The sequence below is a fragment of the Quercus lobata genome, chromosome 5 (assembly GCF_001633185.2).
Source record: "Quercus lobata isolate SW786 chromosome 5, ValleyOak3.0 Primary Assembly, whole genome shotgun sequence".
Lineage (NCBI taxonomy): Eukaryota > Viridiplantae > Streptophyta > Magnoliopsida > Fagales > Fagaceae > Quercus > Quercus lobata.
The window spans coordinates 74,217,314-74,243,413 of record NC_044908.1 but is presented as its reverse complement, the minus strand read 5'-3'; the positions used below and the strand labels follow the sequence as shown (position 1 = coordinate 74,243,413).

Genomic DNA, 26,100 nt, shown 5'->3' with positions numbered 1-26,100 from the left:
TAATTAGGGCTATCCACGGGTCGGGTTTGTTCCCAACCCGCAACCGACCCGATCAGATCGGGTGGAGAAATTCCAGACCCGCCGCCGACCGCGAAAAGCCACCGGTCGAGTCAGATCGGGCTCGGTGGGCGGCGGTCGGAGTTGATTTCGACCGAAATAAATTGTAACAAACACTGAAGAACCAAAATCAACAAAAATCAACTAAACAAAAATCAAACTTCAGTGGTTTGATTCCTGAAGAACAAAATCAATAGATCTACAAACTTAAAGAGAAGATCTACAAACACAAAGAACAGATCCACACATCCAAAGAACAAAAACCCAAAGAACAGATCCACAAATCCACAGATAACCGAACCTAAGAGATGAAATAGAAAGATTGAATCTGAGAGATGGAAGCGAAGACGAGCTGGGACGTTGCGGACGAAAAGCGCAGATCAACGACGAAGAGGCAGAGATCGACGATGGAGAGGCATATATCGACGACGACGATCGGCGAAGGGTAAGAACTGAGAGTGAGAGGATGACTTTGAAAAGTAAGGGCTGGAATGAGACTGGTTAACAAGCTTCAGACCTTTAAACCCATTGATATGGTGGTCGGGTCGGGTGGCTCGGGTATTGGAGGAAGAGACCCGCACCCGATCCGCCGGAATCGGTTTTGGAAAGTAAGGACCCGCCGCCAACCGCCGGAGGAGTCGGATCGGACGGCGGACGGTTCGGGTCCGGTTGGTTTGACCGGGTGGGTCGGATCTGCAGGTTGTTTGGACAGCCCTATACTTAATGGTTAGTTTTCAATTTTTATTATATATTTTATTATGTTTATGTTTATTTTTTTATTTATATTGGCATTTATTTATATATTTTCACAATTATATTATTTAGATCCCTTATATACACACACACACACACAAGGACACACATGATTATAAACATAAATGTAATGCTTATCTATAGATAATTAGAGTTGAAACCAATCTAGCATTATAACATGTTAGTTTTGAGTTGATCAACTAAATCCAAGATGTTAATTGTCAATGCTTATCCATTTACCTAAACATTTATATTTAATTTACCTTATGCCTAGATGTAAGAATCAAAAGAATATTTTTGAGTTTATTGAATTTGTTGGCTTTAAATTTAGTTATTAGGATACCAAATCTCAAAAAAAAAAAAAAAAAAAAAAAATGATAGGAAGACATCCAAAAAATGGTATAAGAAACCTAGAATCTTCCCTATATTTTGAAAGGTAAATGAGTAGAGATCCACTTATTGCCTCAAATATATATGAATATTTAATTAATGGAAAACGTAAGGTACAAGGGAGCCACTCACACAAGCATGCGTGCACACACAGAATATATAATTATAATTACTATATTTAAAATATAATGCAACTCAGTGCTGTTTTTAAGTATCATTTTTTATGTACTCTGCTACAACAATCTTCGAGATGGTTTGAATATTATGTAAATTTAATATTGTTGGGTTTTTGATAAGTACATACTTGAGATTAAAACATAATTTAATTTTATAACTTTTCCCACACTGAGTCATGGCCAACTGTCAGGCATTTTAAAATATTTTTATAATATCTTTATTTTTTTAAGTCTAACCTAGGCTTGTGAACAATCATTTTAAAGGGAATCTAGTTAAATTCAGTATGAGCTTGAATTCATTTTGATCAAAAGGTCGGATTCTTGGTCAAATTGCGGTTAAACTTGGGTTGATTACAATCAAATTTAGTCAAATGTGAGGGAAATTTTTGGGAATGCGGATTTAGATGTAAAATGATGGAATTTGGTAGTTTGGTGAATTTTTGAGTTCATTTCACTGTTAGTCAACTTAGTCAAAGCTTGGTCAATCAATGGCATTTTGGTCAATTTGGCTACAGACCTACAAATTGGCTAGTTTCACATTAAATAGGAAAAATAATAATTAATTTTAATACTCCCTTAATTCAAAGGTAATATTTTTTTTCGGGGAATTTTTAAACTCAAATTAACTTTTTTGCATATAAAAAGAGGATAGACTATATGTGTGTGAGTGTGTGTTGTTATATATGTTTATGTTTATGGTTATGTTTACGGTTATGTTTACATTGCGTTATGAGTGTATACATGCACACATGCCCTATTACAATGTATTTCTACCACGTGCACCAAAAATTTATCTTCGTTAGCACTTTTATTTGAAAAATATCTTAGGTTCAACATTTTAAAATTTGCTCACAAATTTTTTTTTTCTTTAGTCCCTAATAAATATATATATATATATATATTTTTTATGAATATCGCTAATAAATATAATGCAAACATAATTCTATAAGGTAAGGTAAAAACATGTGTAGAACTTTTAATATAGGAGGTTTTATAAGAATTCCTAATGGAACTTTAACCCAATTAAAAAAATATAATTTGAAAAATGGTGAGGCCTTAGATGTTTATTTGACAAAATATTATGATATTAAACAAAAATTTCAATTTTATGTGTGTCGATACTCATTTTTGCTAATATGGACAAGGCCCCTACAATGTGTATTATAGATTTCACTTTAGGTAATCATATTAATTTGAACTTTCATTTTAGGTAAACATATTTTTAAAAAATGTGTAAGCTACTACTATATATAATTTCAATCTCTTCTAAAAAAAGTATAATTTGAACTGTATAATTGTAATTGTTTAATTATACCCATGCATATATATACATAGGGTTACAGACTAGTAATAATAATAGTGAATCATTGATAGTAATTTTTTAAGGTTTATTATTTTTGATTTTATGGTTTTCTCACTTAATAACTCATTTAGCACCCAAAAAATTAAGAAAATTAAATTGGATTCCTCATTCTTTAGAGAGTAGTAAATTGCTACACCAAAAATAATAAAATTGAATGGGACACATCACATAAAATTAGACTCCAATTTGAGATCTAATTGGATTTTCTTTTAATTTTGGATATATATATATATATATATATAAATATAAATATATATATATATATATGTATATATTTATATATATGTGCATGATTCTCTATACACTTTACCAATCTAAATTATACCCTCGTTTACAATTACCACATTGAACTTTCAAAATGTATGATTACCACCCTAAAACTATAACTTGTATTTCACTTTGCACCATGCTGTTAATTGGATTATTAACTTGGATGGAAAAGAATGTCATGTGCAACTAATGTGGCCTCTATATATGTGGCATCACATGCAAGTTTGCCAAGTCTACTTCCAATTATATTCTGCCTACACCTTTTACAATTCATTTTGGAAGATAATACAATGCCAGAAATGACTAACCTTAAAAATGTTTCCTTACTCTTAAGAGCCACAATATCCATGACTTTTTATGGTCCATAAGTGTTTTTTTTTTTTTTTTTTTTTAAGTGCATATAGTTAACATATAACAAGTTAACCAATGAGTCATAAAATAATATACAATTTTTATCCCATGTGGGAATGCAAATCCTTTGTAACACTTTTTGTGTATCACTTTATGCTTCACCAATCACTACTTATCATGTGTATGATTGCTTTCTATTTTAAATTTCAGTTATTTTATAAGGAAAGTAAAATAGAGTGATACACAAAAAGTGGGAAAATTATTGTGTACTCCCGGAGTATTATAAATGTGTATTCCCTTCTCTCACATAAATGGTAGATCTCACTAATTAAATTCATGGTGAGACCCATCATTTATGTGAGAGGGAAAATACACATTTATGGTACTTCGAGAGTACTTAATAATTTTCCCAAAAAGTGTTACAAAGAATTTGTATTTCCCATGTTGTTCATTTTTAGAAAAACTAAATTTTTAGAAAACATCATTTAATATTTTGTCTTTTAGTAAAAAAAAAATGTACAAGCTAGTTTACAAAAATACTCTCATTAATTTAAACTCTAATAAAAATTAGCATTGATTTTTTCTTTTCTTAAAAAAAAAATGGTAAATTTGAAAATTTATTTGATAACTTTTGAAAGAGAACTACATTTTTTTTTTTTTTTTTAAATTATCAAAGAGAGAACTACATTTTAAGGCATTCCAAAATAAAATGTTGGACCAATAATCTGAGACTAAATGAGTACATTTTTATCTCAGAAAAAAATCTTTGAAATTATTTGGGGAAAAAAAAATTATATGTATTAGATAAACCAACCCTCAGTCCAAAACAATAAGAATCGGACAAAGGAAGTATGCATGATTGGGTTCCGATAAGTTAATAAAGTCAACCAGAAAATGATCAAGGAGTAAAAATTATAGTAGTAGGTTCTCTTGAGTATAATTTTACTTCTTGATCAATTTTTTTTGGGTAGACTTTTTTGACTTATTTGAACTCAACCATTCCAGATACTATTTTTGTCTAAATTTTTTTTTTCTTTTTTTGCTCAATCAAATTCTATTGTTTTGGCCCTTTTGGACTGGAATTGGTTTATCTAATAAATGACATTTTTTTTCCCTAAAAATTTCTAACATAATAATAATTTTTTTTTTTTTTTGATTCATTTGAAATTAATAGTGGGTCACCAATAGCTATGTTGTTCAACTGATACATAATTTTTTGTTGTTGATATTTTCAACAAAAACATCTAATTCTATCAAAATATCAACAACAAAAAATTATAGTGGGTCCTCTTTATAATATAACCAGATCTTGCCAAATCAGTTTATAATCTCACAATGACAAGCTCAGGTTTGTAGTAAAAAAATGACAGATTCCACCTAAGAAACCACACACACGCTAACAAACACAACCTCTCTCATATTATACAAAGCATGCATTTGCATTTATAGACCCACTTTAGTTATAGCAAAAGCCTGAAAGGCTCGGATTGCCATGGGAACTTCTACAATTCATAAACCTATTCTTCTGATACTGCAGATGTTCATTTCACCTCTCGTAATATTATGTGGTGACACAACTTTAGCCAAAAGCTTGGGTCAATCTTCATTTCCCAGCAACTTTCTCTTTGGAACTGCCTCATCTGCTTATCAGGTTTGTCTATGGTTAAAAAAGTCAACTGCACCCCAATGCTTCAGAGAAACCCTCTTTTAACAGTCATGCTATATTTACTGTTAATACTAGATAATAGATACAAGCATTCATTTTGTTCTTTTATTTCATTGTTGCAGTTTGAAGGTGCTTATTTAAGCGATGGTAAAGGTTTGAACAACTGGGATGTGTTCTCTCACAAACCAGGTGAGATGGGCCATACTTTTAATTAGTTCTAACACTGCCAAGTTTATTCATTTGAAGTATTCAGAAACTTGTATGTATCTAGAGCAAATTCTGTACTTTGAAATTGGAATATCCACACCACTATATTCTGCAGGTAACATAATTGATGGAAGTAATGGAGATCTTGCAGTGGATCATTATTATCGGTATATGGTAATAAAGTTGAACATCTTGTCTCATTGATTCTGTTTGTGTCTATCTATATTGTGTATTATACACAGCGTGGTGCCTGCATTATAGGTGGTTGAATACAAAATCGTTTTTGTGGACCCAAAGGTGGTAATAGTGACTTGATTATGATAATTAGACTACTTATTTTACATTTTTTGGGGTCGAATTCTACGTTTCTTAACGAGGATAAGGACAGAAAATGAGTCATATTATTCGGTTTTAGGCGAATATGGCAGGTAATGGGTCACATTTTTTTTTTATGCAAGTCGTTTTAGTTAATTATATATTTATTCTCAAGCAATGTTCCATGACACATGCCACATGAATATAAGCAATTATAAAATATACTGAAATACCATAAATAGGTACTCCCTCTTCTCATATAATATAATAGTTGTCCTCGTATTAAATTCATGATGAGATTCACAATTCATGTGAGAAGAGAGAAGTACATGTTTATAAGTATTCTTGGAATACTCTATAATTTTTCCATGAATATACAAACGATTATAGAATAATTAGCAATCTCAAGAAAATATATTATATATTAGATATATGTAATTTTCTTCTCATATAAGAATGGGTCCCACACGTGTGGGGTTTTGACCTTAGTTTGAAAGGGTCATTACGGGTGCGTTTAGATACCGCTTATTTTGTTGAAAACTGAAAACAATAAAAATAAATAAATAAATTACTGTTCATATGACTTAGTGCACTGTTCATGTCCCGTGAACAGTGCATGGTGCGCTGGTCCCAAAAAAAAAAAAAATAGCAAAACGTAGACATGAGAAGCACAAAACGCGCTTCCTAAACGCCCGCTACATATGTCCATTAGAAATTGTTGTCACTAGAACAAACATGTTAGATGACACGTATCCCTAATTAATGAACATTAGATGAGACCTCAAAAGTTGTACTAATTGCATAAGACTTTGATTTTGTGAGAGCCTTATCCCAATCTTAAAATGTTGAATCAGGTTTCAACTTTCAAGCACGGCATAGCCTATGCCATTTTGTTTGTGATTCATTTGTTTAAGAATATCGAATGATAAAAGTTGAAGACATAATAACTAATAAGGTGGAGAATGATATAGTAATTATTAGGAGATATATAGATTTGCAAATCTTCTTTTTTGATTGACTATTGCACAACTGCTCTGTTATCACCCATGATGCCAAACATTGCTATTGTTTTCTCCTCTGTTTTAATAAGTAATATTTTGACACTGTTCTAAGCAACATCCCAAGGGGGTCGATACTCGACAAACTTGATGAAAATTAATAGATTTTCAAAAAGGGAGTGCTGTTTTGGGAACCTGACCCAGAAAGAACCTGCCTCAAGTTGGTTTGCCACTTTTCAACACTAGAAGACCTAATCAATTCTAATATGGATATCAGGAAGACATAGAGTTGATGGGATCGCTAGGAGTGAACAGTTATCGCTTCTCAATATCATGGGCTAGAATCTTACCTGGTGAGTTATTTTTGTTTCCTTTTCAAATAAATTTATGAATACGTAATTTGTTACTAATTTATATTTTCACAATTGTTAATAAAAGTTAATGAATGCGGACATTAGTTTATGAAATATTTTTAAAAACGTTTTATTTGAAATGTAAAAAAGAAACTAATTTTTTTAACAATTTTTAATATTTTTCATAAAAGTTGTATCAAAACTTTTTTTAAATGGTCCATTAACAAATGCTCTAAAAACATCCGTTAATCAGAATCCTGTTAAAATAATATGTTATAATTGATGTATTATAAAAGTAGTGTCAATGACAAGACCATGCAAAAGTAATATTGCTCTAATACCAACTTATCACCTTAACAAGTTATAAAAAATAAAGAAATAAATAAAGTCATGAAAAGAATATGTCCTTTAACATTGAATTATGTTTCTGCCACATAAAGTGGCACAACTCGCCCACATGGCGAGTTGTGAATGATAGAGAGGTGATGATAGGTCCATATAGGGTCATCTCTCTACTACTCACAACTCGTCATGTGAGCAAGTTATGACACAAGTTGTGCCACTTTATGTGGCACTAGCATAGCTCTTTAACATTACCCTTTTTCTTCCCTATATTTGCATGTATAATAATATTTTAGTTGAAAACTATCATGCAACACAAAAGACGTTAATTTCATCTAAAATCCATATTATTTTGCAGCGGGCAGATTTGGAGAAGTTAATTTGGCTGGAATTGACCACTATAACAAGCTCATTGATGTTCTCCTACTTAAAGGTTCAATTCCATCTCATTTTGTTGCTTGGAACAAGCCGGTCCACATATACCACTATGAAACAACTTTTCCAATCCCCATTTTTCGACATTATTGTCTAAATCTAAAGAACTTATTTTATCAACTATGAAATTTACAGGGATCCAACCATTTGTTACTTTAAACCACTTCGATATACCTCAAGAACTTGAGGATAGGTTTGGAGGATGGCTTAGTCCGGAATCACAGTAAGTGCCTCAACTCCAACCTCTAGCCTGCAAAACTTACAATACTTTTGACGTTGCAGTAATATGCGCTAACTTACTGCACCAACGCTAATTATTACCTTATGCATTCAACATATGTAACATTCCTCTCATAGTATGTGAATTTTACAATTGTGTAAGACTTACTTGGGTAGGTTATGAGTTGAATCTCAAATTAAGAAATCATTATTATTACCATGAGCACCTGGCCTGATGTAAATTTGAAGATGCCACAGAAAGTAGTAACTTTTTTCTTGTTAACAATTTCAGGGAAGAATTTCGACATTTTGCTGATACTTGTTTTAAATCTTTTGGGGACCGAGTGAAGTATTGGGCAACCTTCAATGAGCCAAATCTCCAAGTCACAAGTGGTTACCGCTCAGGTATATATCCACCAGCTCGTTGCTCAAGCCCATTTGGAAATTGTAACGATGGGGATTCAGAGAAGGAGCCGTTTGTAGCAGCCCACAATATTATCCTATCACATGCAGCTGCAGTTGATATTTTTCGAAGCAAATACCAGGTAGGCAGCCAGTAACATTGATAAACATCCACACTTTTCAATTGAATTTTATGTCGACCGTCAACCAACTATAACCCTCATGACTTGGGACCAACTGTAAACAAAATATATGACACCAAGCTCAGACACGTGTGAAATTAAATATCCACATTCCACACCACTGTATTAAAAATCAATAGTTACATATATTGGTACCATAAACCAGAAGGGTATCGTGTTTTGGGGAGAGAGCCATATGGCTTGTAGTTTCCAATGAACCTCTGGGACTTGTAGTTTTCCTTTATCTTATCTCCACATGTAATTGCCAAATGGTTTGACCCTATGAGGAAGAGCGAGGAAGGTAGCAATTAGTGAGCCATTGTCATCTTACTACAAAAGTAATCATGCAGAAAATACAAGGAGGTATGATTGGGATTGTCTTATATGCTGCATGGTTTGAACCTATTAGCAACTCCACAGCAGACAAGTCAGCTGCTGAACGAGCTCAATCCTTTTTAACAAACTGGTTAGTTTCTTTGCCTCTTATTTTAATCTTTTAACAATTTTATTTTACTCTTAACAATTTTTCCAAGTTCATTCAGCTCACACAAATTCATATAAACTTTATCCTTAAGGGGTTAGGGGTTGGTCTAGTGATTTCTATATCTCATGTAATCCATGAGGTTCTGGGTACAAATCTCCTAACCAACAACTTAAGGTCATCTCCAAAGGGTTCCCCACTAAAATTACTTAGTGTGTGTGAGATGAAAGAATGACACACCTGGGGGAATAATTAGATACTTGAAGAGCTCTAAACATTCATATTAGTCCAAAAAGGAAAAAGAAGCACATAGAAACTACATTTCAAAATGACGACATTTTATGCCTTGGCTGAAATTTGATGCAGGATCTTGGACCCAATTATATTAGGGAGATATCCATCAGAGATGAATGACATTCTTGGATCCAACTTACCAGAATTTTCAAACAACGACAAGGACAAACTGAGGAACGGATTGGATTTTATTGGCATCAACCACTACACCAGTTACTATGTCCAAGACTGCATCTCCTCCAAGTGTGAGCCTGGACCAGGGATTTCCAAGACAGAAGGTTTTTACCTACAGAGTTCACAAAGAAATGGTGTCCCCATTGGAGAATATGTATGTTACCTCAACTTATAACAGTTACTGCCTTGTACCTTAAAGTAGTTACTAACACTTTACAGTGCAGACTGATCTAGATTGGTTAAATGTTTACCCGCAAGGATTGGAGAAAACCATTACCTATATAAAGGAAAGATATAATAATACACCCATGTTCATTACAGAAAATGGTAAGTAAAGGTCTGAAGCACTTCAAATAAAAATTCCTTTACATATTTTAAAAGTAAATGTAATTGCTCTCCATAGGGTATGGCGAAGTCTACAATCCAAATTCCACCATTGAAGATTTCCTCCATGATGTCAGAAGAGCGAACTACATAGCTGGCTATCTAGATGCACTATCGGTGGCAATAAGGTAATGAACATGCCAACATGCTGTGCCATCAAGTATAAGTAACAGAATCATGGCCTATCATTTTCTTATCTTACAAATTCTAATGTTGACTAAAAAGATCATTACACCAGCCTACATGTAACTATATTTTTTTGTAGCACATATGGTTTAGACAATTCATTAAGACAGAAAACCAGCTCCAAAAGGGACCTGATTTAGTTCCAGGGATAACTTTCACATATTAAATAGCTGGAGAAGCTCATTCATAGAGCTGAAGAGATTTTGAGACAACTTCATATTTATTTTTCCATTTTCCTTTTTATATGTGATCAGAAAAGGAGCAGATGTGAGGGGTTACTTCGCTTGGTCCTTGCTTGACAACTTCGAGTGGATATTTGGATATACAGTAAGATTTGGACTTCACCACGTTGATCATGCCACACTGAAGAGAACTCCAAAATTGTCAGCAAGTTGGTACAAACAGTTCATCACTAAGCATAAGGTTGTAACCTTAATGCCAGGACCTAATCAACAAAAGTTCCAGTATTAATGTATTCCTTATGGTTTTGTTTTTTAAAGTATAAAGAAAGAACAAGGAAATTTGCTAATACTATTCTTTAGCATTTACCTCAGTTTCGAAAACAAATGAAAAGTTTGTCAATCAATACAATCTAGAAACAGGCAATATTGGGAAAAAGATCATATCTAAAACATTCAACCCAACCTCCATCGCAAACAATGTTAAGGAGGAAAAAAATAAATAAAAATTAAAGATAACCACAAAAATAAGGACAATTCAATAGACAACATATGGCGCTTGACCCCTGGCACTTGAGCCCAACACAAGTTTTCCTTATATATTACAGTGAATGGTACATACATCTTAAAACCAAGCTCCTCTATTCCAGAGCATAGATGGTTATAAATCACACTGCAGATGTAATGCAGTGTAAAAATGTAAGAATGACCCAAAAAAGGAGACGGATCTCCCTATTCATAAAATTGTTAGAGAGAGAGACAGAGAGAGAGAAAGGGGGGGGGGGGGGGGGGGGAAGGAATAGAAAGCGCAATTTGTTTCTCTCTAGTAACATCACAATTTTACTTCTATGTAAGCTGTTTTCTCCCTACTTTTTTTGGCAATTCACTTTTCACTTTACAATCCTTATCAAAATTGCTTACATGAGATGCAAAGGTGAACAAACATACCATGGGCCATTTAGATTTCATCCTTCCTTGAATTGAGTCATGCCTTCAATAATACATACCTGCACATTAGATGTGTTTTATCTATTATTAAACAGTTGTCGAATTCATTTGCAAGAGAGTTAACATCAACAGAAGTACCCAAGTCAGGAACTTTAACATAATAGTGACATATGACAAACCTCAACTTTAGCTTAAAAGTTAACGGAATGCTGCAGTTGATCCATATCTTCAAGTACCTATTCTAAGCAATTTCACATCTCCACCAAGGAGACCCAGCCTCATACATGTGTTCACCATCATCCCATGAAATCTGACAAGCTTGAAGACCAATAACAACATTTGGTTCTTTTCCATGTTGTTCAATCCACTCTGTAACAGCCTTTGCTTCATCAGTCTCACTAGTATAATTTTGCTTGTATCTGCCAAATGGGTTAAGCCCAGGACTTCTCATCTCTGCAATTGCAGCTGGCAAGTACATTGAGTCACCCACCAATGGTGCACTGCAGGCAGCCAGCTGTGCTCGAATCTGCATTGTAAGTCTAGTTATTATCAAAGTAATAGATCTGGTCTTCTCTCACTTATATGACCAAAGGACTAAATTTTCTGGTCCTTTTGTTTCTCTGCCTTTCATAGCATCTAATAACATAACAAAGCCAACTGTGAATAAATATACCAGCCTCCATTACCTATATTCAATATTGACTTATCAATAGCTTCACTATTTGAACCAAAGAACCATAAAATAAAATTTGTAGAAAAGCTACTCCACCAACATTAATTAATTTTACCATATAAACCTTGACAGATATTCAGAGTCAATTCCTTGAGAAGCTCAGTTAAAATATTGAGAAAACTGAAATCCTTCAAACTAGAAATTCTCCGAATCTCAAACACTCCTAGAAATCTTCCTTTGAGCTAAAGTTGAACCTTGCCTTTAGAATCAAATGGCAATTTCATTCCCAGTCAACAATAAAAGAAGCACGTCAGGGAGTGCAGGAAATAAATTGCAGGGGCAATTATAACCTTTTCTCTCCACAGCAGAGTCGGAAATTTTGACATTATTTTAATACATTTACTCATTCTAAAATTTCATGGTTTAGACCACAGGGTTAATGAATAACTACCATTCAAATTAGAAAAACAATGAAAGAAAGGACAAGTGACAAACCTGATGAGTCCGACCAGTCAGAAGGTTGATTTTACACTCATATGCAATATGCTGGGAGGGCCAGCCACAATCCTCCACACAATATTTCTTTTCAATGACAGCATTTGGCCATGGAACCTCCTTGCATTCCAAGACCTCAAGTTGACATAAGTTCCATCCTTTAATAAAATCTGCATGCCACAAAAGTTTTGGGATAAACTCAATCCACACCCCACCTCCCATATAGAACAGAGAGAATACTTTCTTAATCATACCAGTTGCGGAAACAATCGTTTTAATAATGGACTTGCCAAACCAGTTATTGAAAATTACATGTAAGGAACTTGAGTTTGTGAAGGAAATATCCACATAAATTTAGCTACCATGTTAGAGTAGGTAAAAAGGGGAGCTTGCACAGAGTCAACTTCTTTATTCTTTTACATAGGCATAGCACAGCTGGGCTATCCTAGACTTGAACCAAAGACCTCAACTATGAAGTAAATCACTGCACCTAAGTCCAAACAACTGGAAGAGAATCAATAGATTTCTTTTCGGAGAGAATCAACAGATTCCTTTACTGGAGCAAATCAATAGATTCTTTTCAGGAGCAATTCATCTTTTCCAAAACAAAGAGAAGTAATTAGATCAATATTGTCATTCAATAAACAGCTTATCAAAAGAGTGATCAAAACGTGATGATTTTCTAATTTCTACTTTGTACTTCATAGGTCCTATTGTCCTAATATATATTTCTCCACTTTTTGGCTAAAACCAAGATAGCTTTAATGAATTTTAAAGATCACCATTTTCACCCCAAACAGGGGAAAAGTAAAAAGATCACCATTTGAACAAATCACTGTTATGTGAATATAATAATCTATGATTCCTTTCTACGTAGTAATTATTTCAACTTGGACCCCATGCTAACCACTGATCAAGCTAAGCTGATGAGTGGGCCTGCTCGGCCTTAGCATGCCTCTTGGATGCTCTAGCATCAGAAGGCTTATTGAGTAATGCATATGTGCACAATGCATGTTTGCCTTCATCAAGATAACAAAATGCAACTCATCAAAGGTTTGAGACAATTTTCCATAATCACCATTATGCTAGATTGAGGTGGTTACCTTCTGAAATGAGTCTTGGAGCCATGTTAACTGGACGCATGTAGTGGGCAATTATTCCTATTGGCACCGGAGCAGCAGCAAGAGCAAGATAAAGCTTCTTCACCTTTTTCTCCTGATGACAAGAAAATTCATATGAGAGTAACGGCCTAAAGAGGGAAACTGAAATTAAGTAAATGTAAATTAAAAATATATATACATCCAGTTTTGTGCATCTACTCTGTGAGAAGGATGCACTCACAGAGTAGCATGCACAGCATGAGGGGCCTTCCCGCTACAGGGTAATTGGAACCTGCCCTCCCAAGAAGGACTTGCTGACTACAGTCTATGCCAGAGAACTTACTCTAATTTTACCATGAAAAACAGAGCAATACTCCTTGGTCCTAGCCAACACAACACTGCAGGTAAATTATAAACCACTATTCACTCTCTATCAATGGTAATAGCAATAGCAACCAACAACATATTCTATAAGATGATTAATCCTATAAGGTACAGTACCAGCCTTCTGTGCAATTATCAATCTGGTGGGTAGTCTTCAAAGGGGTTGTAAAACCCAAGGCACGAGTGGCAAAAGTTGCGCAACTTTCTTCTATGTTGTCTGTAGTTCCTCCAACCTAATCAAAATTAACATAAAAATAAAAAAACCATAAAAGCATAAAGCAATCAATGAACTAATAACAAACATTCAAAAAGGCCATATAAATGATATTGAGTGACTTAGAAATCATACAGAATGTATAAATAAATGTGAAATACACACACACACATTAATAACCATGATTATGTCCTTGTTTTACATATCTTTTATTTAAGAGAAATTAAAAACAAGACCATTGAAAGGACAACCAAACTATGCAGTTCTAGCATTTAGCCATATACAAAACAATTATATAAATAATTATATGGAACATCAATTCATTTGAGGCACAATTTTGGTGAAGTCACATAATTACAATGAAATTAATGGATTGATTACATACTGATGTACCGGCAGGCTTGTCCAAAACCACATAGGACTCAGACACAGCTATAATTCTTGATTTCCAGTCAATTTCATAGCACCTAATAAAAGTTCAAATGTCAATGAGTATCATTCTAATAAAATTGATAGTTAACTCTGTCACACATAATGCTTTACCTTGGGAAGCGTTTTGGGTGTACATGCACTCGTAAGTATGTTCCAGCTTCAACAAACTGATCTACATGAGTTATCCTAAAAGTTTTCTGTGCTTCTCGTATTGTTTTCCCTTTGATGGAAACTCTTTTTCTCAGAACTGATGGAGCTGTAAATTCTTTAAATATCCTAATTTGCTCTTCAGTGGCACTTGGAGGAGGCTTTGGACATACAAGGGCATAATATACAGCTCCAAAATGGATGAGATCTGCAACAAACCTTCAAAGAATGAAACTCTACATTTATCACTTCATCCTGAAAAATTCTAACAGAAAATCAAAGATCATACAGCAATACCAACAACTCTAAAGTAATTGAGAAAAAGAGCAGCACTCACAGCGCAGGAAGATCCAGAGCTTTACAGATATATTCTTGAACAGGCCCACCTTTTGAGACAACCAAGTGTTCGATTCTTGGCGGGCCATTGTCCGAGGGACATGGAAGTAGCCGATGATATTCAGGGTAGCTTAAACAAAAATGAGTCTTAGAGTCAGTAAAGACAATGAACAGGCACTACAAAGTATTTCAAAAGAACAATTTATGAATTCAACCAAAAAAAAAAAAAAAGTTCTTTAATTAGAGCAATATATTTTAAAGCAACCATTGAATAAGAAGGGGTATTAGGGAAAGAAAAAAGAAGATTCAAAACCTCATTTCTTAAGCTTTTTCTCAGTTTAAGTTTACTTTACTCATCAACAAACCAAGTGCAAGCAAACTTCATTATAATTTATCTAAAAATATACTTTCAGCTAAGAAATAAACCAACTCACAGTCACTCAACAAACTATAAGCAGTAACTGCAAGCACTGGAAATATGAATTACCCATTAACAAAGATGTGACTTTTTTTGGTTTTTTGTATGAGTGAGAGTGGAATTTGGAACCAGTGACCTCCACTTTGTGGTACCCGGCTGACTGAGTACCATGGGGTTCTAAAGAAATGAAATTTAAGATATAATAACACTAAGAAAATTCACATTCCTGTTCTTTCCTCAGATTTCTCAACAGCCAAACAAAGTGCAAACAAGATTCATTTTAATCAAACCTAAAAAAAAGCCAAAATTACAGGCACCCAACAATATAGAAGCAATAAAAATTTTAACTTTGACATACCCATTAACAGAAGTAGTAGCAGCAGCGTGTATAACATCTGACTTTGAGGATTCACATGCAAAGGCACTAATATTTGAACACCCAGAAGACCAAGCAGCCACCAAGTGCTTGTTATGGTGCTTCTTGCTGAGAGCAACATGGGTGGTGGCTAACGTGCGCACAAGGGTCACAGGAGGAGGACTTATACTTCTGCAGCCATTGGCTAAGATTGAAGCGAAACTCATTGTTACTGAGCCCATCTTCATGGAAATCCTGGGAAGTGTGAAGTGTGTCTGTTTGTCTCTGAGAGTGAGGTATAGCCGTATAGCAGAGATTTTGATTGATACTAGTTTCGAGTTCGGGTCGGGTATATGGCCGACCCGAGACGTTTTGTGGGCAAAGATTTCATGATTAAAAAACAATTTGGGCCTGTTTTGTTGTTGGGCCGACTTGGGTACAAAATTACAAACTCAAGCTCAAAGTTATGGTATGCCTAATATTGTATCGAATGTTATAAAATGGAGGAAATATATAGGCAAGAAAAGAAAATACAAGGATAAGATTATATCTAAATTGCTTCTTGTCTAGTAATTATCTACTGCAACATATTATTTTTGAGATAGATATATATTTCTCTCTACTCTCGCTGTTTTTCAAATATTTCTCAATGTGTATTACAATGAAAGCATAAGTTCGTATGTATAGAGGAAGGATAAGAGATTGAGGAGCTATATTATTAAATGTGAAGGATACATGTCCATCGCCCGTGAACAATGAATAGTAAATAACATCAAAAAATTTATTTACGCTTTATCATTTTCATGTGAAGGAGAGAAGCATAATGCAACTAGAAAGAAGTCCATAAACAAGTGGAGATAAAGGATATATATGTTGGGATAAGACATATTTTAAGTTCAAGGCTAAGGATTATCAAATAGGGAAGTTTCTTCCAAATGACAAAACGTATCAAACTGTTTATGGTGAGATACTGTCGTGTTTCTCTACTAAAATAGTTCTTATGCATTGTGATATCCATCGTTGAATGTGAAAGTCAAACAAGTGATCTCCAATTCCAACAGTTAAAATTACATTTTTCTTATATTATTAAATTTTTTTTTTTTTTTTAACTTTGGTTCTATTAATGTATGTCCTTAGAGCACATTAATCATTCATTTTAAGAAACTTTTTATGAAAATTGAAAAAGCAGTAAAAGAAGTTACTAACTTTTTTGTTTTCTTATAGAAAAAAAATTCCTAAAAATGGTTTACTAACATATACTTTAAGAATATACGTTAGCAAAACTATTTTTTCTAATATAAGTAATGGATTTATTTATATTTTTTTTCCTCTTTAAGCTATTCAAGACGTATGTAGAATTGACCATTTGTAAAGAGTACCATAAAAAAATTCCAACCACACATTACAATATTTACAAAACATCTTGCCTTATGAATGTAAATTGCATTATATTTCCTTCAAAAAAATTACAAAATTTAAAACATTTTTAAATAACAAATATAGATTGCTTAATTTAGAAAATCTAATATATTGTATCAATTATACTTTATTAGAAAATAATCATATTATTTTAAGAAGAGATTGGAACTAACACTTATAAGTCACAACCACTATTTTCATTTTTCACTTAACAAAAAAAATAAACCATCAAAGTTTTTCACACATCGTGCCAGTTTGCTACTAATTTATATTTATATATATCCAAAAGTTGAAACGTAGTATTTATTATTACAACGCTCCTATTAAGCCACTTCCATGACCAATTCATCCACCCATTTTCAACATTGTCTCTCTTATTTTAAAATTTTTTTTCCTTCTTAATTTCTCAATTTATTGTTATACTTTCTCTAACTTTCTCCTCCCTTTTATGTTTTCATCTTCCCACTACTATCTACCTTAATATCATTTTTCCTCTATCCTTTTATCTTCTTTTATTTTTGGGTTTTCTTACTCCCCCACCTCTTACTACAATTCTCTTACCTATTCTATACATAATTTTCCCACACACAAAATGTTATTTCTCTCTTTTTCTCTCTCTCAAATTTTATTTATTTATTTATTTTTTTGCATTATTTGGAACTCTATTTTGAGTTGATGTGATTAAGTTATGTGTTTTTAAGTTGCTATGTTTTCAATTCTCTTTGATTTCATAGATGTTATTGTATTGTATTATAAATATAGTATATAAAAAAAATATAATGTTATTTTATTACATAACATGACTTGAATAATTTGGTGTTTATTACTATATTTTTAATATTTTCTTTTTTTTTTCTCTTTTTTCTCATATTATTTTCTACAAATTTCTTTTTATTCTCTCTTGAAGAATTGGTTATTCTCTCTTGAAAAATGTAATTCTTAGATTTTTCTAATAATTTTTTATTTGATAATATGTTTTAGGTGGATGAAATTTTAATTTTGGCTAAGAAAGTAACCTTAATAGATTATCAACAACAAATTATTTTCCTAATTGATCCAAGTAATCATTGTTAAGTTTTATTAATTTTTTTAGTTACGTTTTCAGTGTTTTGGATTGTACAGTAGAAAAAATAGGGTTGAGAAAGTTTGTTTAAAACTAAAAGAATAATTTTCAAATTTTATATTCTTTTTTATGATTCACAAAATGTTATAAATAACTTTTATTAAAAAAATGAATATTTTAATTAACATGTTTTTTGAATTTCTGAGAAAAATTGTATTGTTTTCATTTTGGTATGAAGAGAAAAGTATATTTATGATTTATGATTGTTCCTATAATACATAATTTTTTTTTTTAGAAGAGTAATACATAAAAATATGATTTTTCAAATTTATATTTATGGTTTATGATTTTTCTCCTATATTACATTTATGTTTGTTACTATAATAAATAAAAATACAATATTATCACGTGCAATGCGCAGGTTCACAACTAGTCTATATATATAATAATAGGTAAAGCAAAGAAAAAATCCAATTAAATTTCAAATTGAAATTCAATTAGAGTCTAATTTTGTGCCATGTGTCTCATTTAGTTTAAATTTTAGAATTTTGTGTCAAGTGAGTTAATTTAGTGTAAAAATTGAATTTTAATTAGAGTTTAATTTTGCGCCACGTATCTCATTTAATCTAAAATTTTAAATTTTTGTGCCAAATTAGTTAATTTAGTGTAGAAAACGAGGAATCCAATATAATAAACCATAATTATCCACTTAAGCATGTGTCGTATGTCTACATAAGTTTTTTAATATTTGTGTCAAGTGGGTTAATGAGTGCAAAATACTAAGAATCTAATATTAATGAACTATAAAATTTTTTTTTTAAAAAATAATTACATATACTCAATAAAAATCACCACATGCTTCTCAAAAAATAAATAAAATAAAAATCACCACATTTTCTATCTTATTAAAAATTTGAAAAAAAAAAAAAAAGATCATTAGTAGTATTAAATTTAGGTAAGAATTTTAATATGTGACTAATTATATTTACTTTTAAAAAATAATTTGACTAATTATCTATATTTTATGATAAAAATTGTGTTTAATTTTAAATGTATCTATGCGTATGCATAAATGCATGTGTTACATTTTTTTTAAAAATAATAATTTGACTAATTATTTATATTTTTATAATAAAAAATTTGTTTAATTTTAAATGCATTCATGCATTTGCATGGAGTTACATGCTAGTTAACAATAGGACTGATATTGAGTCGGGTCGGGTTTACTGTGACCCGAAACTTGTCCTGATAGAAATCGAGTTTGGCTGCCTGAAACCCGACCCGACTCGAAAAATCAGGTCGGTTTTTCGAGTCTCGGGTTGGACTTTTTTTTTTTACTGCTACTTGTTAAATGGGAAGTTAAGGTAAGGGTTGCTATTGGATCATCTATAGTTCAGCTCTTGGATACTTTGTTTGACTGTTTAGATTTTCCTATCCTTTTTTTTTTTTTTTGGTAAACTAGACTTTCCTATCCTTGGCTAAAGCAGGTCGTTTCTTTTGAATGAATTTGCTCATTCATCAAAAAAAAAAAAAAAATAAATAAATAATCATTCCTGGGTTTTAAGATTAGTATTGTCCTAAGCAAATTGCCAAAAACGAAATTTACATATCAATAAAATTGCATGGTCCATCTCCAATTACCCATCAAGGAAATTGCAGTGTGACTTAACACATAACACTTCATTCAGTGTTCTTGCAAAATGCATCCTCTGTATCAACTACTATGAATGGAAAACCTTCAAGTTCACCAAAATTCACGAAAACAAAGACCAAGTCTTACATTAACAATTATACACACACACACACACACCTAAAATAAACAATGTCAACTACAATGCCCTACTTATTTTTATCAAAGTTCCAACTTTTGACATAAACTCCAGACTATCCAAATTTGTAAATATGGGTAATTGATTTTTCAAGCAAACTATCTATTGGTAAAAAGTCTGTGCACATCAAGAATGTGATCATGACCGAACAAAATCTTCTAGTTTTTCCCACACATCCAACGCTGCAGTTCTATCTTGATGTCGCTTATTCTTGCTAATCTGCACATTTGCAATATACATTCACATCAAATCCTAATAATGAATGGCCACAGACATCGATATACTCACATCCCATTCAACATAACTAAGATCAAAACAACCAACCAGATCAAGAAAAACAGTACTCACTGAGATAACAAACTATGAACCTCAACAATGTGATAACAAACCAATACAGAACAGAGATAAGAAATAGTTCATTCATTCCCTTAAACAACTAGCACGCATGAAAAAAAAAGACCTTGTACAGAACAGCAAATACCCATGTTAAATAACAAAAACATCCATTACAGAAACTCAAACACCCAAATAGTCAGATCAGACAAAATGTTAAAAATTGGAAAAACAAAATCTAAACAAATGGCAAAAAGTAAGTTCACACACACCAAAATAGAATGCAAAACGCAGCCTAAATCAGAATCTCTAAATTGTATACACAATGCAATCCCATTTTGATAAATCTTTAATCCAAACCAAACAAACATTTAAAGAAAAAGAAATTACCTTTTACTACTTATACACCGACACCCTCAACGCAAGATTAGATTCACGCCTCACAGTCACATCGCTCAATTCGTAAGGCTCCGGTACCCTTCCGTTTGAGTTCTCTAACTGAGATAACCTCTCCTGCAATTTTTTTTAAGACAAAAAAAAAAAAAAAAAAAAAAAAAAAAAAAAAAAACATAGTCAAAAACCCCAAGCAAAACAAAGCACAGCAAAGATTAACCCACTAGTCTAGCAGAAAAGCTTAGTGGAACACAAAACAAAGATAAATTAGCACATTCCCAGAAACTGCAAGTTTCTTTTTTATTAACAAAAAAGAGAAAAAGGAAACAACCCAACAAGAAAAGAAAAAAACAAATGAAGTTCACAACCATTGGGGCTGTAAAGGACAAAGATTGAGCTACACATTTCCAGAGATATAAATCGTAAACCCCCCAAAAAAGGCCAAAACAAGAATGAAGAAAAGAGAGGTAAAATCACCAACACAAAATAAATGAATTAACCAAAACATCTGAAGCTACACAAGAATATGAGAACAAACATGAATCATACATATTCCAAAGTTACACCAGCTAAAAGTCTTTTCAGAAGCACCTAGAACCAAATATGAAGCACTTAACAGAGAAAATTCATAACTTTCCTAGTTTAAAAACCCAACTAGAAAAGCCCAAATAAAAACTGATAAAAAAATCTTATCTTTAGCAAAACCCAGAACACCCATTGGAGTGAAAAGCATAGAGAAAACAAGAACTACACGTACCTAGCACTATAAAACAGATTTGGCAGTTTGAAACTACAAAACTCCAACTGGGTTTTTGTTCTTGTTCAAAGAGAGAACAAAAAACTACAGGAAAATCCAATACTGTGTATAATGAGTGAAGAGAGAGTAAACCCAGAATGCAAAAAAAAAAAAAAAAAAAATTGAAACTTGAAGGCTTTAGCCACAAACCTAGATAGAATATATGAAAAAAAATTGAAACTTGAAGGCACTCAGATTGAACTCATCCATAAGTACATAAACCCATTATTGAATTGGGTTCAGACTATCACACACACAAACACAACAACACTATCCAAAATCTAAAACCAAACACAAAACGAGAAGGATGACTTACACAGAGATAACTGAGGCCCTGAGGGAGGCAGAGAGAACAACAACAGAGTAGGGTTTTTTCCAAAAGAAAAAATCGGGTTCAGACTAGTGCACTTATATGACCCAACACCCGACCCGATACCGACTCGAACACGAAAATAACCCGAAATTAAGACCTGAAACCCAACCTGAATGTTCTTAGACCCGCCCAAAAAACCTGTCGATTCGGGTCGGGTTGGGTCGAGTTTTCGGGTGGGCCAGGTCCTTGCTCAGTCCTACTCTATATCTATATATTACTAAAAGCTGAAGCGTAGCGTTTAATGCTACTACTCTCACGTTGCACCACATCAGCTTCCAAGTCATTTTTTTTTAAATAATTTTTCCTTCAATTTTAAAATGGTTTTTACAATTTTCAGCCCTATAAATCTATATATTACTAAAAGCTGAAGCGTAGCGTTTAATGCTGTTGCTCTCACGTTGCGCCACATCAGCTTCCACGTCATTTTAAAAAAAAAAAAAAAATTTTCCTTCAATTTTAAAATGGTTTTTACAATTTTTAGCCCTATAAATCCCAGCCCTATAAATGCAACCCACTACTTATTTATTAACTTCCACTATCACTCTATAATAAATTTGTATAATTAATCTAGTCCACCTCTTATTTATTTAGTTCCACTATTAAGTCCAACCCAAAGCCTTTTCAATTCAACTCAAAGGAAAAAAGAAAAAGGAAAAAATGTGACCAAATAGAAACGTGGAAGCCTTTTTTGTGTGAGCCTTTTCAACTTAAAGGAAATAAAAAATAAAAAAATAAAAAAACATGGAAGCCTTTAGGGTTTTGCGTGACCAAATAAAAACGTGAGGAGACAAAGATTTTGAAGATTGTAATGTGGAGGGAAGCTTAAAGGGAGGGGAAAAAAGAAAAATAAAAAGAAAAGAAACGTTGAAGCCTTCTTGCATGAGAAAACAGAGAGTTTGAAAGCTACCCATCTTCGTGCTCTACCCTCCCACCTTCCTACTCTACCATTTCACAGTAACGGCTGCCTATCTGATTTCCTTCCTTCCTTTATTCCTTTCCACATAGTGTATAAATATTGACAGAAGTTGCCTGCTTTGGTTGAGGTATCTCTACATCTCAATTCTTTTTTTTTGGGTGCAAAACTTTTATGCTCTGTTCATATTAATATGAGACCCTTTTTTTTTTCTTCATTTTTTTTGTGTTTGTGTTTATATTAGACAAGCATCCTTGGCATATTAGATGTGTTTGTGAGATTGCCTGAATGTTGTTTCAATAGTGCTATAATTTTACAACCAAAAAGACTATTTTATTTTACCTTGGTTTATTTGGAAATATCTCAGGTCTCATTTTTTTAATGTGTTGTGGCTTATTGGAAGAATGTAAAACTCTGAAGTAGTGAAGTATAAAGTGTTGGTAGCACGTCTCAAATCACCTTCCAACGTATTTCAACATGTAAGACTCCATTTCTTGAATTGATTAGATTGTACTTCTCATTAATGCGTAGTTTTAGAATCAAAGCAAATTGTTTTTGGTGTTTTAATTTTTGTGGTAAGATTTCTACATAATTTTACTGCATAATCCTTGGCAGCGAAAAAAACTAGTTTATTTTACCATTATATACTACATCATTTAGATTGATATCCACTTCCCACAATTGATATTAGATCGTACTTCAATTTCATGATTGTATAACATGGATTGGGTTTTAGAATCAAAGCAAATTGTTTTTGGTATTTCAATTTTTGCGGAAAGTTTTCTGCATAATTCCGCATAATTTTATTGCATAATCCTTGGCATGCCATCGATGTGTTTGTGAGATTGTCTGAGTGTCGTTTAAAAAATAGAAGGATCTATTTATGTTGCTCATAATTGCTACCAAAGGCCAATCTTCAAAACATGGTTATATACATAATACTTTTCGAAGGTTGATAGGAACTCTTTTTATTATTAGTTTTTTTTTTTAAAGATGATTACAGAGTAATCTAATGTTTAATTTTATTTATTTATTTCCTTATGAATGATAAATAGGAAGTTACTAAGTTGTGTAACATAAAAAATAAACAAATAAATGAATGCAGTTGCATCATGTGTCCGGTTGAGAAGATAGAGCCCAATCCCAAATCATATGATTTAATTCCACATCCTCCTTTTATGTATTTTAATAAAATTAAGGGCTCATCATTCTTATCATGTATACTTATCAAAAAAAAGTTGATGTTTTTATATGTTTTTCAGGGTTAATTTTTGTTTCACTTTTAAATATATCAGTGGACATATTGGAGAGTGGATTATGGTTTGGGGTTGTAAGCAATGAGGACCAGTTCTACTTGCCAATGAAAGCAAGAAAGAATCAGAGTCATCAACAAAAAATCATAACGTGGTAATTCTAAGCGGGTTTGATGTCCTTAAGTTTGTCATCATTGTCAATGTTTTTGGTGACTGTTTTGGTTGTTTGTGGTGAAAAAAAAATATATATATATATATATATATATGTTTTCATATAATTTGGTTTTTGTTTTATTTTTTGATGTCCTTAATCCAACAGTTTTTATTTTATTTTTTTATTATATATATTTTTATATGGATGACCAAATTTGTGATTTTTAGAGATTTTTCTGGGTTTTGCACATTGGATTATCTTTTCACAATTTTAATTGAGCATCTATTTGGGTGTTGAGGAAAAAAAAAAGTGAAGCAAAAGTAAATGGAAGCACAATCAATTGTGAAGGTGCTTTTTAGATACCTTTGTGAATTATGAATTTTGCTTTGTTAATTTGCCAATTGTGGATTACTTTGTAGGTTTTGGTAGGTATTCTTTTTAGAGAGATTTAACAAAGCAATGAACTATAGCTTTGTTTGTTTGTTGTTGTTGTATTTTTTTTTTTTTTCCTAATAAACGTATTTTTTTATGTTATTTCTACTAAGATGTTTCTATGGTATTCTATTCTATTTCACTTGTGTTGGTTATTTCAATCTAACATATTTGGGAACTCTCATACCATCATTCATATGGGAAGAAAACCGTAATAACTTCTTTTGTTGCAGATGCTTTCATTTCTTTTTTTCCATGTTTGTAGTTGTACATCATTAAGCAAGAGTTACAAATGATTCTTTATTCATTTTTTTTTAATTTTTTTTCCTTATTTTTTTTGTTGGTAGTAAGCTTAATTTAATTACTGCATTTGAAAATTTTTTCTCCTTTGTCCTTTCTTATGTTTTTTTTTTTTGCTCCAAAAGAATGTACTACTATATATGTAGTATGTTAGTTAGAGAAGTTCACTATTATGTTATGCTTGGTTAAATGAGATTTTTACTTTTTTTTTTTTTGGGTTTCATTTTTTATAATTTTTAGCTGTAAGTTCCTCAAGGCTCGAGTTTCTTGGGGATTTTGTGCATGATAAATCTCTCTCTTCCCCTTAAATTTGCTTATTTTATAGAGTTTACCCGAAATTTTTTTTTTTTAAGTGAAAGAATTTTGATTTTGTTAATTATTAAATTTTGAGCAAGTTATTGGGGTTTTAGTACATAAATTTTGCAATTAGAATATTGTTTCAAATTCGGAGAATTTTGGGGAGTATAATAGTGTGAAAATTTTATAAACTTTTACTGTCTAGGAAGCCAACTTGAGTCTAACAAGAAAGCCATGAACAACTAAGTCCAACATGAAGGCCATGAACATCCAGGTAGTCTGTTGGCATGTTTTTGTTTCAATTCTTTTTCTTCCCTTGATATAGCTTTGCCGTTTGATTTGTTAGTTAAAATTGAAAAAACAAAAATTTTCTTATTCTAGATGAAATTGTTTATGGATTTTTATTTTATGTATAGTTTTCAATGTAACTAACATCAATTCAATACACAAACATGAAGGTGGAAATGAGAGATCTTGATGCTCTTTTTTAAAACTCTCTCTGATCTATTAATTTCCGTTGCTTACTGTTTCAATGTTAAGGATTCAGTGACAATTTTATTTTGTATTTGTACTATTGTTTTACTTGTGGGGAAAATTTGATGAGTTTTCTATGTTTGTAATTTGTAGTTCATATTGATTTGCGGGATGTGAATGGTGATGTGGGGGGACTTAGACGAAGATGATGAGCTACTTGTCTTCTATCTCAAGGGTTCTGTTTTTCCTTTATAATAAGTTGTAAATGTGTAGTAGTTTCTTTGAAATCTTATCTAGATTCTATTTATAGTCATAGGTTCAACATAATATATTCAAATAAACTCCTATTAATTATTTTTTTCCTAAGTTATTGAATCAAACATGCATCCAAA

General features: G+C 32.2%; 2 protein-coding genes across 9 annotated transcripts; one reads left to right on the top strand and one right to left on the bottom strand.

Annotated features, from left to right (window-relative positions):
• Positions 1-4,861: 4,861 nt before the first annotated feature.
• Positions 4,862-9,970, top strand: LOC115992048 (beta-glucosidase 46-like). The gene is made up of 11 exons (XM_031116088.1): positions 4,862-5,011; positions 5,149-5,215; positions 5,349-5,407; positions 6,824-6,899; positions 7,600-7,674; positions 7,812-7,899; positions 8,188-8,440; positions 8,830-8,945; positions 9,327-9,582; positions 9,653-9,755; positions 9,832-9,970. The coding sequence occupies exons 1-11, from the start codon at positions 4,898-4,900 to the stop codon at positions 9,942-9,944; spliced, it is 1,320 nt and encodes a 439-aa protein (XP_030971948.1). The 5' UTR covers positions 4,862-4,897; the 3' UTR covers positions 9,945-9,970.
• LOC115992046 (RNA pseudouridine synthase 6, chloroplastic) lies at positions 8,576-15,978 on the bottom strand. Of its 8 annotated transcripts, none has more exons than XR_004092411.1 (11): positions 15,683-15,978; positions 14,908-15,036; positions 14,535-14,789; positions 14,377-14,458; positions 13,895-14,010; positions 13,737-13,791; positions 13,397-13,508; positions 12,294-12,463; positions 11,305-11,651; positions 11,126-11,184; positions 8,576-8,759 (listed from the first exon to the last, which is right to left on the bottom strand). XR_004092411.1 is itself a non-coding variant. In XM_031116087.1 (10 exons), exons 1-9 carry the CDS (start codon positions 15,925-15,927, stop codon positions 11,367-11,369), a joined length of 1,449 nt encoding a protein of 482 aa, XP_030971947.1. In that variant the 5' UTR covers positions 15,928-15,978; the 3' UTR covers positions 10,751-11,184; positions 11,362-11,366. The 8 variants fall into 8 exon arrangements, 1 of the variants encoding a protein (XP_030971947.1); XR_004092410.1 differs by lacking the exon at positions 8,576-8,759 and adding an exon at positions 9,783-10,361; XR_004092413.1 differs by lacking the exon at positions 8,576-8,759 and adding an exon at positions 9,976-10,361 and having other exon boundaries at positions 11,362-11,651.
• Between the last annotated feature and the right edge of the window lie 10,122 nt (positions 15,979-26,100).

Bases quoted from the DNA above. Each gene is read 5' to 3' on its own strand.
- LOC115992048 (XM_031116088.1), top strand. From the start codon at position 4,898: ATGTTCATTTCACCTCTCGTAATATTATGTGGTGACACAACTTTAGCC. The intron at 5,216-5,348 runs GTGAGATGGGCC...TATATTCTGCAG, and splicing joins TGTGTTCTCTCACAAACCAG to GTAACATAATTGATGGAAGT. The intron at 8,441-8,829 runs GTAGGCAGCCAG...GTAATCATGCAG, and splicing joins TTTTTCGAAGCAAATACCAG to AAAATACAAGGAGGTATGAT.
- LOC115992046 (XM_031116087.1), bottom strand. From the start codon at position 15,927: ATGAAGATGGGCTCAGTAACAATGAGTTTCGCTTCAATCTTAGCCAAT. The intron at 13,792-13,894 runs GTACTGTACCTT...ATTTACCTGCAG, and splicing joins GATAATTGCACAGAAGGCTG to TGTTGTGTTGGCTAGGACCA. The intron at 11,652-12,293 runs GTTTGTCACTTG...CTTACAATGCAG, and splicing joins TGACTGGTCGGACTCATCAG to ATTCGAGCACAGCTGGCTGC.